The 15952-nt window shown below is 59.2% G+C and overlaps 1 protein-coding gene across 2 annotated transcripts in view; it reads right to left on the bottom strand.

The window, feature by feature from the left end:
- SLIT1 (slit guidance ligand 1) overlaps nucleotides 1-15952 on the bottom strand; it is a 61577-nt gene that overhangs the window by 2718 nt on the left and 42907 nt on the right. For both annotated transcript variants that reach the window (XR_004241577.1, XM_032116661.1), the window contains exons 5-35: nucleotides 14693-14764; nucleotides 14480-14551; nucleotides 14003-14074; nucleotides 13531-13694; nucleotides 12987-13134; nucleotides 12409-12480; nucleotides 12093-12164; nucleotides 11915-11986; nucleotides 11649-11792; nucleotides 11337-11500; nucleotides 11203-11226; nucleotides 10609-10753; nucleotides 10399-10473; nucleotides 10027-10170; nucleotides 9625-9768; nucleotides 9341-9507; nucleotides 8153-8285; nucleotides 6987-7055; nucleotides 6533-6604; nucleotides 6239-6310; nucleotides 5869-5940; nucleotides 4182-4345; nucleotides 3703-3827; nucleotides 3375-3472; nucleotides 2577-2716; nucleotides 2106-2199; nucleotides 1795-1932; nucleotides 1069-1306; nucleotides 851-981; nucleotides 605-759; nucleotides 246-534 (exon numbers count right to left, since the gene is read on the bottom strand). Coding sequence is in view for 1 of the 2 variants with exons in the window: in XM_032116661.1 (XP_031972552.1) it covers nucleotides 246-534; nucleotides 605-759; nucleotides 851-981; nucleotides 1069-1306; nucleotides 1795-1932; nucleotides 2106-2199; nucleotides 2577-2716; nucleotides 3375-3472; nucleotides 3703-3827; nucleotides 4182-4345; nucleotides 5869-5940; nucleotides 6239-6310; nucleotides 6533-6604; nucleotides 6987-7055; nucleotides 8153-8285; nucleotides 9341-9507; nucleotides 9625-9768; nucleotides 10027-10170; nucleotides 10399-10473; nucleotides 10609-10753; nucleotides 11203-11226; nucleotides 11337-11500; nucleotides 11649-11792; nucleotides 11915-11986; nucleotides 12093-12164; nucleotides 12409-12480; nucleotides 12987-13134; nucleotides 13531-13694; nucleotides 14003-14074; nucleotides 14480-14551; nucleotides 14693-14764 (3741 nt within the window). In the remaining variant the exon portion in view is untranslated. The remainder of the gene's footprint in view (nucleotides 1-245; nucleotides 535-604; nucleotides 760-850; nucleotides 982-1068; nucleotides 1307-1794; nucleotides 1933-2105; nucleotides 2200-2576; nucleotides 2717-3374; nucleotides 3473-3702; nucleotides 3828-4181; nucleotides 4346-5868; nucleotides 5941-6238; nucleotides 6311-6532; nucleotides 6605-6986; nucleotides 7056-8152; nucleotides 8286-9340; nucleotides 9508-9624; nucleotides 9769-10026; nucleotides 10171-10398; nucleotides 10474-10608; nucleotides 10754-11202; nucleotides 11227-11336; nucleotides 11501-11648; nucleotides 11793-11914; nucleotides 11987-12092; nucleotides 12165-12408; nucleotides 12481-12986; nucleotides 13135-13530; nucleotides 13695-14002; nucleotides 14075-14479; nucleotides 14552-14692; nucleotides 14765-15952) is intronic.

Below are 15952 nucleotides of genomic sequence, written 5' to 3' on the forward strand. Positions count from 1 at the left end.
TACAGCACCACCTGGTACAGTACAGCCATCATGGCACAGCACAGGTGTGGCTCTGGCATGGCACCACCAGCACAGAACAGCCTAGCACATCTCAGTGCTAGTGGCATGGCAGGGCACTGCTGTGGCACGGCACCACTGAGATGGCACAGGACTGACACGACACAGCACCAGGAACCAGCCATGGGGCAGGGTGGGCAGCCAGTGGGAGGGGCGGGTAGGGCAGACAATGGGGTGAGGGCACTCACTTGTGCCCCTGGCAGGGACCGCCGCGGGGCTGGTCGCAGTGGGGCCCATCCCAGCCAGGCTCGCAGTGGCAGACGGGGCCCTGGGTGCCCGAGGGCTGGCAGATGCCGTGCAGGCAGTAGAGCTTGCGGCAGGGCTCGCAGCCCGGCACCACCCCCGGCGTCATCCGCGTCTTGGTGAAGTCCTGCAGCTCGTTGTTGATGTAGAGGTTGCGGATGCATCCATGGAAGCTGGTGCCATTGAGGAGCTGCCAGAGGCGGAAGGCAGCCGAGTTGACATCCACAGGCATTCCTGGGGAGAGCAGGACCGTCAGTGCACCCGGATGCCCCTCATGCCCTCCATCACCCAGTCCATGTCCTACCTCCCACGTAGAGGGGAGCCTCACTGTTCAGCGTGTAGTGCTTGCCCGAGTTGTCCATGGTCATGGGGCTGCCACCATCAATGGACAGGTTCACCATCTGGTCAAAGGTCACCAGCTCCACGGTATGGAACTGCCCGTCGTTGATGGTCTCAGCACTGGCGGGGATGGCTGGGTCACCAGGGACGCCCCCAGGCCAAAGCAACAGGGGTGGAGGTCCCCAGTGAGTGGAGAAGGGGTGCCAGGTACCTGTAGATGGCCGAGCTGGGGTGGGTGCCAGGGTCATAGCTCACCCTCACATGGCCCTGGTACAGCTCCACAGCCATGTGGTCACTGTCACCGTTGTACAGCAGGATGCCATTGCCTTCAGCCGTGGAGACCTGCCAGAGAGAGAGGTGGGAGCCCACATCTCTGGGGCAGACCCACAGTGCCATCCCTCAATGTGCCCACGCCCCCCTAGCCCTCACCTGAAGGGTGATATTGGCCCGGGGCCAGTCTTGAAGGTCAGTGAACTGCAGGTACGTGTCACGGTCCACGAAGTTGACGCTCAGCAGCTTCTCACATTTGGGGCCGCCGAAACCAGGCAGGCACTGGCAAAGGGCGCGGGCACCCCGCTCCACACATGGGGCCCCGTTCTGGCACTCGGCTCGCTCACAGAGGCCAGGGTGGCCAGCGGCGTGGGGTGGCATCTCACAGAGCTGGCCACTGTGGGGCCAAGGGTGCTGCTGGGCTGGGAGCTGGGAAAGCACCCTACATCCTGCCCACTGCCCCATAGGGCTCTGACAGCATCCCCCTGATTTGGGGTCCCTGGGGAGGCTCTCCAGACACTGGCATCAGAGGGATGCCTGGATGCTGAGCTGTGCCCTAGGGTCCCTCCCCAGTGATGCTGGCTCTCCCCAGCCTCCACCCTTAGAGACACACACTCCCAGCCTCACTCCTTCCCCTCACACTGAGAATGGATGGATGGATGGATGGATGGATGGATGGATGGATGGATGGATGGATGGGTGGATGGGTGGATGGGTGGATGGGTGGATGGGTGGATGGGTGGATGGATGGATGGATGGGTGGGTGGATGGATGGATGGGTGGGTGGATGGATGGACGGACTTGGCAGCCAGGACTTGTCCCTTCTGCACAGCAACACATAACCATCCCCACTACCCCAGGTGTCCCATGTCTTCCTGGTGGTACCTGTAGCCCTCGGTGCAGAGGCAGGAGTAGCCGTTCACCTCATCCAGGCAGCGGGCGTTGTTCTGGCACCGGTGGTCCTGGCAGTCATCGAAGTCCTCACTGCAGTTGCTCCCCACGTAGCCGGGTGCACACTCACACCTGGGGTAGGCAGGGGGCTCGAGGCTGCCCCTTCCTTCCCCCCTGCACCAGTGGGTGCCTGCTCCTCCTCCTGTCACCTGCTTCTCCATGCCCCTCACTGCAGTCCCCAAAAAGCAAATCTACCCCACCCCCAGCCAGCCAGAAAAAGCGGGTTTGGAGAGGAGGGGGCTCACCTGGGCCCCTGGCTGGTGGAGATGCAGGTGGAGTCATGCTGGCAGGGGTTGAGCTCGGCTGAGCAGAAATTGGGAGGCTGTTCACAGAATTCCCCTGCAAGGCAGAAGAAGGGGTGCCCAGCAGCTCCAGGACCAGAGGAGCAGCCCCAGTCCCCCTGGGGCAGAAGGAACCCCTGGGGGACTCAGCTTAAGGCAGGGAGCTGCCAAGCCCACAGCTTGCACCCCATGGGCACAGGGCTCTGCTCCCCTGGAGGCAGCTCCCACCTGAGCCAGGCAACTGAGGGCATCCCAGGATGTGGGGTTCAGCTGGGTGTACCCAAACTCAAGACAGCTAAACCCAGAGGCCATGCAATGGGCATTGAGACAGCAGGCAGAGGAGCTATTTAGCCCTCATGGGTAGGTAGAAGCACTGGGCACATTCTGGTGCCAGGTCTGTGACATTTGGGGATGGCTGGGCCCCATTCCAGGTACCTGTGTAGTGGGCAGGACAAAGGCAGGTGTAGTTGGTGGCACTGGGCACACAGGAGCCCCCATTCTCGCAGCTGTGCTCCTTGCAGGGGTCGCTGGTGGTGTGGCAGCTTGGGCCCTCGAAGCCCACTGGGCACAGGCACCTGCCACAGGGTTGGGGCAGTGTCAAGGAGGAAAACGAAATGGAATATTTTGGGGTGGCTCCCCCAAAATGATCAGCACAGGACCTTGGCACAGAGCACACATGCACACCAAGAGCTGGGTTTGGTGTCCTCCTGTCAAATGCTGGGCACAGGGGTGGTGCCTGAGGATGCTCTGTTGCCACGACAACAGGCTGAAAGGCCTGTCAGCTCGGAGAGGGGCTGCACAGCCTACCTCCTCACCCCAGCCTGCCAACTATTTTCAGCTCTTAATTGCAGCCTGATTCCCAGAGTGGCCTAAAGCATTCAGGGCAGTGAGGGTTTTGTGAGGGTAAGGCAGCCCAGCAGGGAGCAGCAGCGACTCCGGGACGACAGCAACCACTCCCAGTCCCAAATCCCTCTACCTCCCTGTCCTCCTGTGGTGCTGGTACCCTCCTCTCCCCCACTGACCTCAGCCTAGGAGCCTTTTGGGCTGAAGGCATGGGGAGGTGAAGTCAGACAACATGAGCTGGAGCTCCCATGTGAATGCAGTGTCCCAGCTATACGCCCAAGGGAGCATGCAGGAGGTGAAAGAAGTATCAGAACTTCTCTCCATGGGATGCCAGGGTCCCTTGCTACTGCCCAAGCATTCATCTTTCATGGATTCCTGTCCAGCACTCACCTGAACCCAGCTCCTTCCCCCTCCTGAGGCTGGCAGGTTCCCCCGTTGGCGCAGGGGTTGGAGGAGCAGCCACTGAGTGCCACCTCGCAGTCCCTGCCCTGGGGAAGGACGGAAAAGTGGGAGCGAGGAGGGTGCCACAGCACCCGCCCAGCTCTCCCCATCCCTCTCAGCAGGATGCTGTGGCACACAGGGAGGGTAGGTGGACCCGAAGACAGCAAGCCCCAGGGGCATGGCAGAGGCCCTGCTCTGCTACCCTGCCCTCTGCAGGGACATGTCCCCAGGCACTGGGGACCCCTGGGATCAGGGTACCTTGTAGGGACCAGGGTACCTTGTAGCCACTGGGACAGGCGCAGCGGTAGGAGCCAAGCGGGTCATTGTGGCAGGTGCCCTGGTTCTGGCAGGGGCTGGAGAGGCAGGGATTGCACTTGGCCTGGACGCTCAGGGCGGGTGGGCCTGTGAGATGGGAGGCACGGAGATGACCATCAGTGCAAGGAGTGATGGGGACACGTCCTTTTGTGGGCACCGATGTGGGGGTAAAGCTGGCACCCCACCGATGTGGGGGAAAAGTGTTGCTGGGAGCAGAGCCTGTCCTGCCAAGGGGCTGTGCACCAGGCAGTGGGACAGGCATCAGTTTGCTCAGTCACCAGGGATGTGTCACCAGGCAGGTAAGAGGATGGAAGCATGCTGCTCCCCCTCCTCCACAAGGCAGCTCAACAGATGAAATCCTGGAGCCAGCCAGACTCACAAAGCATTGCTCTGCTGGGTGCCCAGGGGAGGGCATGGATAGACAGCGTGGGCACCTCTCACCTTGGCACTCAAATTTCTTGGCAGGGGTGGTGAGCAGCAGCTTTCCTTCCATGTCGGGGGGCCCAGCGCAGCGGGCAATGCCTGGCTCCTTGTAGCCCGTCTTGACCCAGCTGGAGAGCCAGCGCAGGTTGCAGCTGCAGTACAGGGGGTTGGCCCCAATGGCTCTGCATGAGGAGAGGGGCAAAATTGCACCTGCTGCCACACAGAGGGAACTGGGCACAACTCTGTCACTTGACTGGGATGCCACATGATGGGCAAAACAGTCCTCCTCCATTTCTGGACCCACCAGAGGTGCTGCTCACAATGGGAGGACTGGGACACACAGCCCCACAATGCTGCCCAGTTAGACCACCCTGCTGCCAGACCCACAGCCCATGCAGTGCTTCGTGCTCTGCCCTCTTCGGGCTCTCCTCCACTATCCACACAGAAATTCTCGGCAGTCCCTCTCCAGTACATGGGCAAAGCTGCCTGGGGCCAGCAAACTGGACAGAGTACCTTGAGGCCATGCAGAAATAACAGGACCTGCATGGGAGCTGCAGGGCCAGCCCGGGCTCTGCCACACAAGCCTGCAGGACAGAGACACAGGAGTGGGCTGGTGGGAATGAGCAGTGGGTCACGGCCAGAGCTTGTGCAGACAGCATTGGGGGAAAGTGAAGAATTGCTCTGGGAAAGGAGGAGGAGGATGGAGGGTTGCTCTGCTCCACAGCAGAGAAGGGTACGGAAACAGTGGAATTTGTGGGAGGCGGAGGGCCTGGGTGTCTCTTTGAATCCTCCTTGACTGCAAAGGTCAGCAGTGATGGAGGGCTAATGTGACCAACACATGTGACAAAGGAAGGAGATGGCAGCCCAGAGGGCAGGCAGTAGGGACAGCAGATCTGCTGGGGCTGACAAACCCAGTCCTACAGCACCCACAGCACTGGCTGTGGCACAGCTCAGCCTGTGGGAACCAGCAGTGCCGGCTGGCAGCAGTGAAGGCAGCACAGCCAAGGGAAATTGGAGCAGAGCAAGCAGTGTTGCTCCCCAAAAAACAAGGAGGCCAGGATTGGAAATCAAGATGCTCTTTGCAGACTGACAGAACAGCCTGAGACCCCCAGGATGCCAGGAGCAGGCAGCTGGGAACAGCTTAGCAGAGACAGGGAGGGGACCAAAAAGACACTACGAGCAAAGTTAAACCCTGGCCCCGGGTGGTGGGTATAGGGCAGTGCTCCTGGGGTGCAGGCTCACTCAAAGAGGGGCTGAAACACCACCACTGGCAGGAGGATACCTGATGACAGACTGGGGGGCTGTTGCAGGGAACTGCACTGGCAGAAGGCAAGCAACACGCTGGTGTGTGTCAGAGCAGCCCCTGGCAAATCACAGCTGCGACACTACTTTGCATGGCTTGACCTACATCTTGGGGGACCCCAGAGATCTGGTGGGTTGGGGAAGGATCCTACACCACATCTACCTAAGACCATAGGGACATCCCAGCAGCACTGGGAGACTCAGCGGCACATCTGGATCTGAGCCTGAGCATGGGCAGCAGGTCACAGCGCTATCCAACAAATGATGTCACAGGTACCAGCCCAGAGAAGACGGGAGAAGGCAGCTCACCCTCCAGGGAAGCCAAGCTCAGCCCAGTGGTTTTTAAAGGTCTGTGGAGCCTGCATCCAGCCCCGAGCCCCGAGGAGTGGGAGGAGATACTCACAGGTGGGACAGGGAGGTGACATCTGCGAAGATGCCCTCAGGGAGGCTGGAAATGTCATTGCCATGGAGAGACCTGAAGAGAACACAAGGTCCTTTGATGCCCAGGGCTCCAAGGTGGGCAGCAAGGACTGCAGCCCCACCCCACGGGTCCGGGTGTGGGTGGCAGAACTGGACCCCCACCACAGTGTCACTGTAGCAAATGCACCGTCTGCTCCGAGAGCATATGAACCTTCCTATGCTCCTTCTGCAGCCTCTACCTTGCCCACCTGCCTGCACCCAGCTCCAAGCAGGCACAGGGGACACAGGGACACAGGCAGCAGCAGAGAAGGAGCCAAGCAGGGCTGTGAGCAGGGCTATGGGCCGGTACTTACAGCAGCCGCAGGGAGCGGAGGCCCTCGAAGGCCAGCGGAGGGATGCACTGCAGGGAGTTGTAGCTGAGGATCCTGCGGAGGGAAGCAGACAACACAGCTGTGTGTGTTGCAAGGAACCCGCCCTGGGCTACACGCTGCCCCTGCGTGAGCTGCATCTCAAACCACAGCTTCACCCAGGCTGAGGGTGGAGACCCTGGTGTCCCCAGCACCCCCCAGGCTTTGGGGTCCCCTAGAACAGCCCACATGGCTCAGCTGGGCTGCAGCCCCGTGTGGCATCGCAGGGACCGCACTTACAGGGTGGTGAGCTGGCTCATGTTGGTGAAGGAGGAGTTGCTCAGGGAGCTGATCTTGTTGTTGCTCAGATCGCTGGAAAACAGAAACCCCAGGTCTTGGAGCCAGCTGGGCGCTGTCCCCTCTCCCTGCTCCCCAGCCTGCTCAGCTGGAATGGGGTGCAAACAGCAGCAGAGCACAGCCTCCAAGGGAGCAGCAGGGCTGTCGCACAGGGTGATGGCAGCAATGCCACTTGTCCCCCCTCTACTCCATGCCAGGTGGTGAGCAGCCAGAGGCTGAGCATCACTGCCAGCCAGCTGTGTTCCAGAGCAGAGGGGGGACAGAGAGGGATGCCAGGGGTCCCCTAACACTGCCAGACCCCTCCTCAGGATCACACACCACAGAGACAGCCCCTGCCCTCACCCACAAGTTCCAGCAATGCCTCCAGCTGCCTGGGCTCCTGCTCCCGGCTACTTACACAAGCTGCAAATACTTGAAGGTAGAGAGTTGCCCCGGGACCTGAGTGAACTGGTTTCCATCCAGGTAGCTGCAAGGGACAACAAAAGCACCTTGGGGCGAATGAGAAGCAGGAGATCCCTCCCTCTGTCCCCCCTTTCATGGGCTTAGGGCTGCAAGAAGCATCTCCAGCATGACCTCCCTCCTGGACCCAGGGCCCAAGGTGCTCTCGGGGGACTCCTAAGCTGGCAGGGGAGCTAGAGTGTGAGTGCATTAGCACACCTGAGTTTGGAGGCACGTCCCTGGGGATGCTCTCCCAGCAGCCAACGCGTGCAAGCACAGCCAGCCACGTGCCACATTTACACATGCGATGTGAGCGTGGGAGGCTGTAAGTGCTCCCAAGGCATGTGTGAGCATGTGAGAGATGGCGGAGGATGCAGAGAGAGGAGGAGTGTGCAAGACAGCGGGGGGGGGGGCGTGTGCAGGGGTGGTAGGTATATATATGTATATATATCTGTGCCCAGCCAGTGCCTGCAGCCCCTGCGCACAGGAGCTGCTGCCATCGCTCATCCCAGAGGGGTACAGAGCCGCTTTCGCAGCGATGGGCATCACGGAGCCTGCACATCCAGCTCTGGCATGGCTGCGTGGGTATCTCCCTGACACCCACGGTGACGGGTGGCTGACCCCAGGCAAACCACATCCCATTGCCCACGTGCTTGGGGCTGGCACTGCCAAGGTATCCCTGCAGCTGTGGTGAGAGGGGATGGCAGAGGCAGAGTGCCCCTGTCCCTGCTGCCGATGGCAGGCTCCTGGGAACCACAGAGCCCTGAGCTGCATGGCTGTGTGGGAACCACAGCTGCAGGGGGTGGTTGTCCCTTGCTGTCCCTTCCCAAGGGCCAAAGACAAGGGTCCCAGCTGCTGGGTGACAACACCTCTTGCACAATACCCTTGATAGCCCTGAATTGTAAGAGAGACTCTTGCTGATCCACTTGCTGGTGTTGGGGCTGGATGGGATCCCTTGGATGGCTGGGGGTCCTACTCCCACTACCAGGCCAGAATGGGGGTGTGGGGAGGAGCCCAGGAGTCTCTGCCCTGACACCTGCAACCCCACAGCAGAAGCCCCTCACCCAAAGCTGTAAAGTAGATGGAGGGTTAGGGGGAGAGCTTGGGTACTCGCCCACTACTCACAGCTCTGTGACATTCTTGGGGATCCCCTTGGGCAGGGCCTTGAGGTGCTTGTTGCTGCAGCGGACAACAGTGTCGAGGCAGGTGCATTCCTGCGGGCACTGGGGCCGGGGGATGCAGCTGGTCTCCTCCTTACCTGCACCAGGCATGGAAAGCCACTAAGTCACCAGGGTCCAGCCCTTGGGCATCACGTGAGGCCAGATTCAATGCCTTGTGCCTGCCTAGGATGGCTCCCCTCCCATGCCAACCATTCTCCCCTGCCTCCAAAACAGGATGTTGCAGGCAAGAGCAGTCAGGAGTTAGCAGTGCAGGAATTGCTCCTGCACCCAGAAATTGCCTGCCCCACTGGTGTGGATACCACCAGCTCAAGGCTGCTCTGATTTTCACCATTTTCATGCAAAAATGCAGTCACAGGGACAACAGAGGTAAAGGCACAGAAGAAGGGGCTCAGCCCTGCAAATCCTCCTGAAACAACCTCCTTCATCCATCTCCCAGACACAGGTTAGATGGAGCTGAGCCTATGCTGAGCAGCCAGAGGAGCTGGCACTGCTCTCCCTCCCTGCCATGATGCTGGAATCCTGCGGGAGAGGCATCCCTGGGACAACCGTATGCTATCTCGCAGCGTTAGGAAAGGCGCAGGATACAACCCTTCAGTCTTTGACGTGGTGGAGGAGGGAAAGCAGAAGAAAGGATGATTTGTTTGTAAATATTTTCCAGAGGGCTCAAAAGCTGCTCTAAATTTAAAAAAAAATATATAGAAAAAAGGTTTTTTCCCCACGCACACTCCCCGTCTGCTCCATCTGCCCAGCTCTGGTGCATGTGCAAGGCTGAGAAGGGAAGGCGGGAAGTAGCAGGATGAATCCCAGTGGGCTTTGCCTCCACATCTGCTCCTGTCAGCACCCAGGGCACAGCGTTTGCCAGCACAGACTCACCTACATACAAGAGCCTCAAGGTGCAGTGGTTGCAAACCCCTCTCCTGGCTCCAGAGTGGATATCTGAGTGCAGCCCCAAGGGCTGGGTACCAGGGAGGGAAACTTGTATCGTTAGGGGAGGGCATTCATGGAGCCCCCTTAACTTGCCAAGGGCACATCCTGGTGGCAAGGATGGTGCTGGGACAAGGAGCACAGTATCATCCTGGGAGGAGCAGCCTGGTCTCCCCTCACCCTCAGCACCGCAAGGCCCACGAGTTACCTTCCTCACACCTGAAGTCGGGGAAAGCCACATCCTGGAGTGGGATCTGCCGGAGGAAGTCAGGGTTTTGGCACCGAGGGTTCCCTGTCACGATCTTCCTCTTGCGCAGCCAGTCCCCCAGCCAGGCCAGCTGGCAGTTGCAGTTGAAGGGGTTGGCGAGCAGGTTCCTGCACATGGGAAGGAGCACAAGGGCAGCACCCGAACAGCCACCAGGCAAGGGGACCTGCAGCCCTCCCATGTCATGCAGACAGGCTGGGAGCATCCCCCCGGAGCCCAGGACATACAGTGTGGAGAGGGACTGCAGCGTGTCAAAGGCACCCGGTGCAATTGTGCTGATCTGGTTGTCGTACAGGGAGAGCAGGCGCACGTTGCGCAGCCCTGTGAAGCTGTCGTTGTGGATGCAGCTGATGCGGTTGTTCCTCAGCATTCTGCAGAGGGAAGAGAACAAGGGCACCTACAACACGGGCAGGCGCCATGGGGGAACCCACCTTAGCAGTGCCCGGGCTGTGCCCACCTCAGTGCTGGGCAGCAGAATGAGCCTGAGCAAGTCCCTGAGCAGCAAAAGCCTGCCCCCCCAGCACTGGATACAGCCAGCTGGTGGGCAAGGCACTCCTGAGGTGGCCCTGCAGGGAGGCAAGGAGTAGGGATGTTCCCATCCGGGTGCTCATGGAGGAGAGGGGACTCACAGTGTCCTCAGCCCGTCCAGGCCCCTGAACATGCCGCTCCGCACAGACTCCAGCTGGTTGACAGTGAGGTGCAGCTCGTTGACAGAGGATGCCCCCTCGAATGCCCCATCTTCAATTTCTGACACCTTGTTGTTGCTGAGGTTGCTGTGAAGAGGAAAAAGCAGGCTGGGATGAGGGCTCTGCCTTGACCTCATCCTGAACTTTGCCTCCCCCAGATCCCACTAAGCACCCTGTGATGCCAGTCCCTCAGAGGACCCTCAGGCTGGGATGTGGCCTCCATTTCATGCCTCTGTCTGCCCTGGCATCAGAACCCCCATGTGCCTTTCCAGCCCTCAGATACTCCTGACATGGCTGTGCCTGCCCAATACTCACATTTTCTTCAGATGTGTGAGTTTCTTGAAAATGCCAGTGGCCTCCAGGATGGAGATTTCATTGTTGTTCAGGCGTCTGGAGTGGGCAGCAGTGAAAAGAGCTCAGCAGATGGCTGCAAAGTGCTGGCACAGCCAAACCCTGAGCCAAACCCCAATGCCAGCAAGGTGCCTGCTGCAGAAGGGAAGGCAGAGTGAGCGAGGAGACTCTTACAGCTCAGCTGTGGACTGTGGGATGCGATCTGGGATCTTGGTGAGTTTCAGGTTGGAGCACTCGACCACACCGGATTCACAGCGGCATTTTGGGGGGCAAATCACGTCACTGTTGCATTCACTGTTCAGCTGGTAATCCTCTGTCCCTGTGTGTTTGTGAAGGCAGCATGGGCTCCCACGGGCAGAGGCACAGGAGGCTGCACCTGCCCCGTCTCCCTCTGATCCTCCCACATCCCTACTCGGTCTCATTCTCTTCCCCAGCTTCCCTCATTCCAGCCCCTGTGCACCTATTACTCTTCTCCATACCCAAAGCAGCTTATCTGCAGGGATATTTGTCCTGGGTACACTGGGTGCTGCACTGCCCACCACCCTCCTGTGAACAGAGCTGAACCCTGGAGACGCCTCTCTGCCTGCCCACGCAGGTAACGGCACAATGGGAGATGCCACAACGCATCCTGGTACCCAGCACATGGGAAATGAAGCGTGGTTCTGCTGGGCCAGACCACAGAGCTCTCGCACAACACCCCTGCAGGCAGCCTGGCCAAAAGGGCACCATGCACACACCCATGTACACGTGTGTGGCTCCTCCGCTCACCTGGGATGAAGTACTGCTCTTTGGCTGTGGAGAAAAAAGCACATCAGCCTTCTGCACACAGACACCAGGCTGCGACAGGGCCGAGCACAGCCGGGCTGCAGGATGCCTGTGACAGGGCTGGGGACAGCTCTCACCCGAGCAGCGGAACTTCTTGCTCTTGATCTGGCCGATGCGCTTGTTGGCCAAGCGCCGGGGGCTGGCACAGCGGGCTCCGCTGGTCTCCACAGGGTTGGCACGGAGGAAATCTGCCAGCCACTTCAGGTTGCAGTCACAGATGAAAGGGTTCTGGGCCAGGTGCCTGTGCCAGGGACAGCGGGTGACACATTGCCAGGGACAGTGGGTGACACACCACCAGAGGCAGTGGGTGATCACCAGCTCCAGCCCTGGAGATGCTTTTCCCCCAGAGGCTCGACTGCCCAGGCATGGGAGCTGGTGCGGACACTCACAGAGTCTGGATGGCCCGCAGGGAGGTGAACGTGCCTTTGGCCAGGCTCTGGATCTTGTTGTCATAGAGTGAGAGCAGCGAGAGGTTCTGCAGGTCCTGGAAGGCATCTGCCCGCACACAGTTGATCTTGTTGGCATTGAGAAGCCTGGCAGGGAGGGAGGGATGTGAGTCTGGGGACTCCCCTTCACTGCACCATGGGTGCTAGGCACCTCAGTCCTGCTTCCCTGTGTCCCTGAAAAGCATCCCACACAGCCACTGGCGTCTTACAGCAGCTGCAGCGCAAAAAGTCCTCCAAAGACACCCTTGGGGAGGTCCGTGATCTTGTTGCCATACAGCACCCTGGGAAAGAAAGGCCAGTGTGTGAGAGATGAGAAGAGCAGTGTGGGCCATGGTTAAGGGGGTGCAACATCCACCCCACCCCATCCACACCAGTGTAGGCACTTACAGGGAGTTCAGAGAGCGCAGCCCCTGGAAGGCATCGGGGGCGATCTCCGAGATCTGGTTGTTGCTCAGGTCTCTGAAACCCAAAGGGAGAAGGTGGCCTGGTACCCTCTTCTCTTGTGCCATGTCCTCACCCTTCTGCTAGTTCCAGGGGACCACCCCCAACACCCAATATCCAGAGCTGGGGTTATCCAAGACCAGTGCTGCCATGTGGGGCACCCATGTCACAGCAGTGCCCCATGTCTGTCAGCTCTCAGCAGTGGCCGGCAGGGTGAAGGGTATTGGGTTTCAGGATGAGCTGGTAGAGGCTGCACACTTACATCCTCCGCAGCTTCTTGTAGGGTGAGAAGGCTCCTGGGGGGATGGACTTGATGCCGTTGAGTTCCAGACGTCTGCAAAGAGAAGACGGAGACATGAGGGCTCTAGGGCTGGCCAAGCCCCAGAACCCCACTGACAGAGCTGGGGGCTGCAGGACCTACGGTCGCAGTAAGCTACTCCACATGTGTGGAAATATTCTGCCCAGAGACAACTTGCATCCTGTGGTTGGGGCTTTCTCCATCAGGGAGAGGTGCCACGGGTAGGGGAACCATGGTGGCTGGGGTGGGGGAAGCACCTCTCCTCCCCAGCACCTTGGGTTTGGGGGTGCCTGCTGCCTCCCACATGCTTTGTGCACCATCCCAGAACGGGCTTTGCACCATAATTGGATTCCTCTAAGGAGATTGTTTCTCTATTTACATTTTTAATGCAGCTAAATCCAGGGCTAAATCTAGGCAGTGTGAGAGAAGGGCAAGGAAGGCCTGCTGCCCTATGGAGCAGCTGAGCTGTGGGGCTTGCTCCTGTGTTCCCAGTGCCTTGAGCCACCCAGAGCCCCATGCTGATGGTGTGGGGCCATACTCACATCTCTGTCATGGTCTCGGGCAGGTTGGCGGGGATGGCCGTGAGCCCCTTGCCCCGACAGTCCACAATGCCATTGCTGCAAGTGCACATGGCTGGGCAGGAGCCAGAGGACAAGCTGCAGAGCTGGGCATGTGCTGGGTCCGTTTGTCCTGCCAGGGAAGCAGCCAGCATTGGAATTGCAAAGAGCTGAGCCAGGCCAGTATGTGCCAGTACCCTGAAGAAGGGACCTTGGTGACAGCTCAGCATGCAGGGACAGTTCATGGCACCCTTGAGGGGGTGCATAAGGTCTTAGTGCACCCCAACCCCCTGCAAAAGCTCCAAAGGCACAGACTGATGTACTGTCACACTGATAGGGTGGCATTGTCCCCATATTTTCCCCATACCAAGGACTGTGCTGACCTGAGAGGAACCCACAGCATGGGTTCTGAGGCTCTGAGCTGGGGCACATAGCAGGGAGCAGAGATGGGGTGCATTGGTGGCACAAGCCTTGTCCCCCCGGCCCATATCCCTGCCCTGGCACCCACCACCTCCCCTGCCCCCCTCACCAGAGCAGCTGAACTCGTTCTTTTGGATCTCAGCCACGTTGAGGCCGCGAAGCTGGGCAGGAGCAGCGCACTGGGTGAAGAGCCCGATGGTGGGGCGCTGGCGCAGCCACTGCGAGAGCCAGGCCAGGTGGCAGTCGCAGAAGAGATGGTTGGAATGCAGGCGGCTGCAAGCGAACGGGGCAGTCAGCAGCCACAGGACAGCTCCTGCCCACCCCACTGCCCTCTGGCTGCCCCAGCCTAGCTCATTCCAAAGGGTGGGCGCATTCAGACAGAGATACAGAGGGGCCTAAGAGCATCTGCGCCTGTTGCCAAGGCCACCATGCTTGGGATGCTCTGCAGGGGTGTCCCCTCCATACCCTCCCCATGGTGCTGTCCCAGCACTACTGAGCCACCAGCACCAGCAGCAGAGCTGGGGACATCCCACTCTAGCCCAGGAGGTGACTCCCACCACCACCACGGCCCAGGCACTCACAACGTTCGCAGCTTGGGCATGTGGTTGAAGCTGGACACAGGGATTGAAGTGATATTGTTGTTATTCAGGGTCCTGCAGGAAGACAAAGAAGGGCAGGTCAGGGCAGACAGGCTGTAAAAGGGAACGTGAGACAGTCTAGGTGGCACCAACCCCTGGGAACAACCTGGCATAGGGTTAATGGATGGAGAACTACAGGCTGGGGACAGCCCAAACCCCCAGCAGGACTTGCTGTCCTTTCCAGGCTTCGACTCCCCACAGCCAGTGGCACCCAAGTGGCCCCCTGGGGCATGATCCAGCCCTGGAGCACAGCTCTGCAGCAGTGGTACCAGAACCCTGCTCAGCCCCTGCTCCAGCCCAGGGAGAAATGGCATGCTGGGGATGTCCTTGTAGCACCTCAGCAAGTGGGGACACCCAAGGACACTCTCATCCTTCATGGGGTTGCAGGCTGGAGGCTCCAGCCTGTCCCCAGTCACTTACAAGACCTCCAGCCCCCGCAGGGCACGGAAAGCCCCATCTTCAATGCAGCTGATCTGGTTCTTGTCCAGTTGTCTGCAGGAGAAAGAGAGAAAAAAGGAGAATTGTTGGGACAGCCCAGGCAGAGAGCAATCAAGTACTCCTGATCACTTCCAGTACCTTCTGCCACTGGACCTGACCCCAAACTCCCTCACGCCCAACACTGCCAGGACTCACAGGTTCTTGAGGTCGGTAGCCCCACGGAATGCTTTCCTGGGGATGGCCTGGATGAAGTTCTCACTCAGGTCCCTGCAGAAGGAAGAGGCAGGAAGGAAAATGAGCAGTGCCTGCAAAGAGTGATGTCCCCTGGGAGCAGGGCACCACAGGCAGCGGCACACCCCGGCACTCAGTGATCCCTCAGGGACTCCGACACAGTGTAATTTGGCTGCAGGTCCTTGGCTGACCACTGCTCTGCTGGCTGTTCTGAGGCAAGTCTGGCTCCATCCACGGTGGCTGAAAGTGACTGGGGCTCCCTGGGCACTGCAGTCCCTGGCTCTGACAAGCAGAGCCGAGTGGCACAGCTCTGGGAAAACCCTCCATACTTAAATACTCTCTGACTGCTATAATTACAGGTCCCTGCTGATTAACTGGTAATTATACTTAGTGGCTCCAGGAGGAATTCCTATGGAGCCTGACCTACACTTCAGAGGGCACAAATAATTGGGTCATTATTTACTTCATCACTGCAAGGTACTGTCTGTGTAGTCACCTGCTCTGCAATGCCAGGGCATGCCAAGCCAGCAAGGGCTCTGTGTTGCAGGGCTGGCAGCAGGTCAGATCCCCCACCGTGCCTGGGCTGGTTTTTAAAGACCATGAAGACCACAAATCTCACTGCAAGTAGGGTTTGGGTGGACTGGCTCAGCTCTGGGAGGACCTGTTTGTTTTATTTGCTCCCCGTGGCTCCCAAACAGCCATTCCCTCTCCCACCCTAATAGTCAGAAGCTCCTCCAAATTTGGCTGGCAATTGCATTGCCTTTTCCCAGCCCAGTGCCAGCACAGTCCTGCTCCAGCCACCTCTGGGGCACAAAGTCAAGTTCCCATCTCCTTCCTGGCACAGGGAAACTGAGGCACAACATAGCATTTTCCCTATGCAAGTCCATGGGTGAGTGAGAAGTAGTACCAGGGCATCCTGCACAGATTAAATGTCCCCAGAACTACACAGGCCAGACAGACACCCGCATCCCAGCCCACACAGCATCTCAGGGTGTCCATAGATGTCAGCATTTCACACATAGTGCTCACCAGCTCTGCTTCAACATAACAAAGCCTGTTCGCTATTGATACCCTATAGCTGGACAGGGTCAGGATGGAGGCACAGCATCCATGTTGCTCCCCATGCCCTCATTCCCACCAAAAAATGGGCTCAACCAATGGGCACAAGCTGCTTGCAAAATACCTGGAGGTCTCCAAACTGGGACTTCACCCCAGCTGAAAGCT

Source organism: Corvus moneduloides, chromosome 8 (genome assembly GCF_009650955.1).
Source record: "Corvus moneduloides isolate bCorMon1 chromosome 8, bCorMon1.pri, whole genome shotgun sequence".
Classification (NCBI taxonomy): Eukaryota; Metazoa; Chordata; class Aves; order Passeriformes; family Corvidae; genus Corvus; species Corvus moneduloides.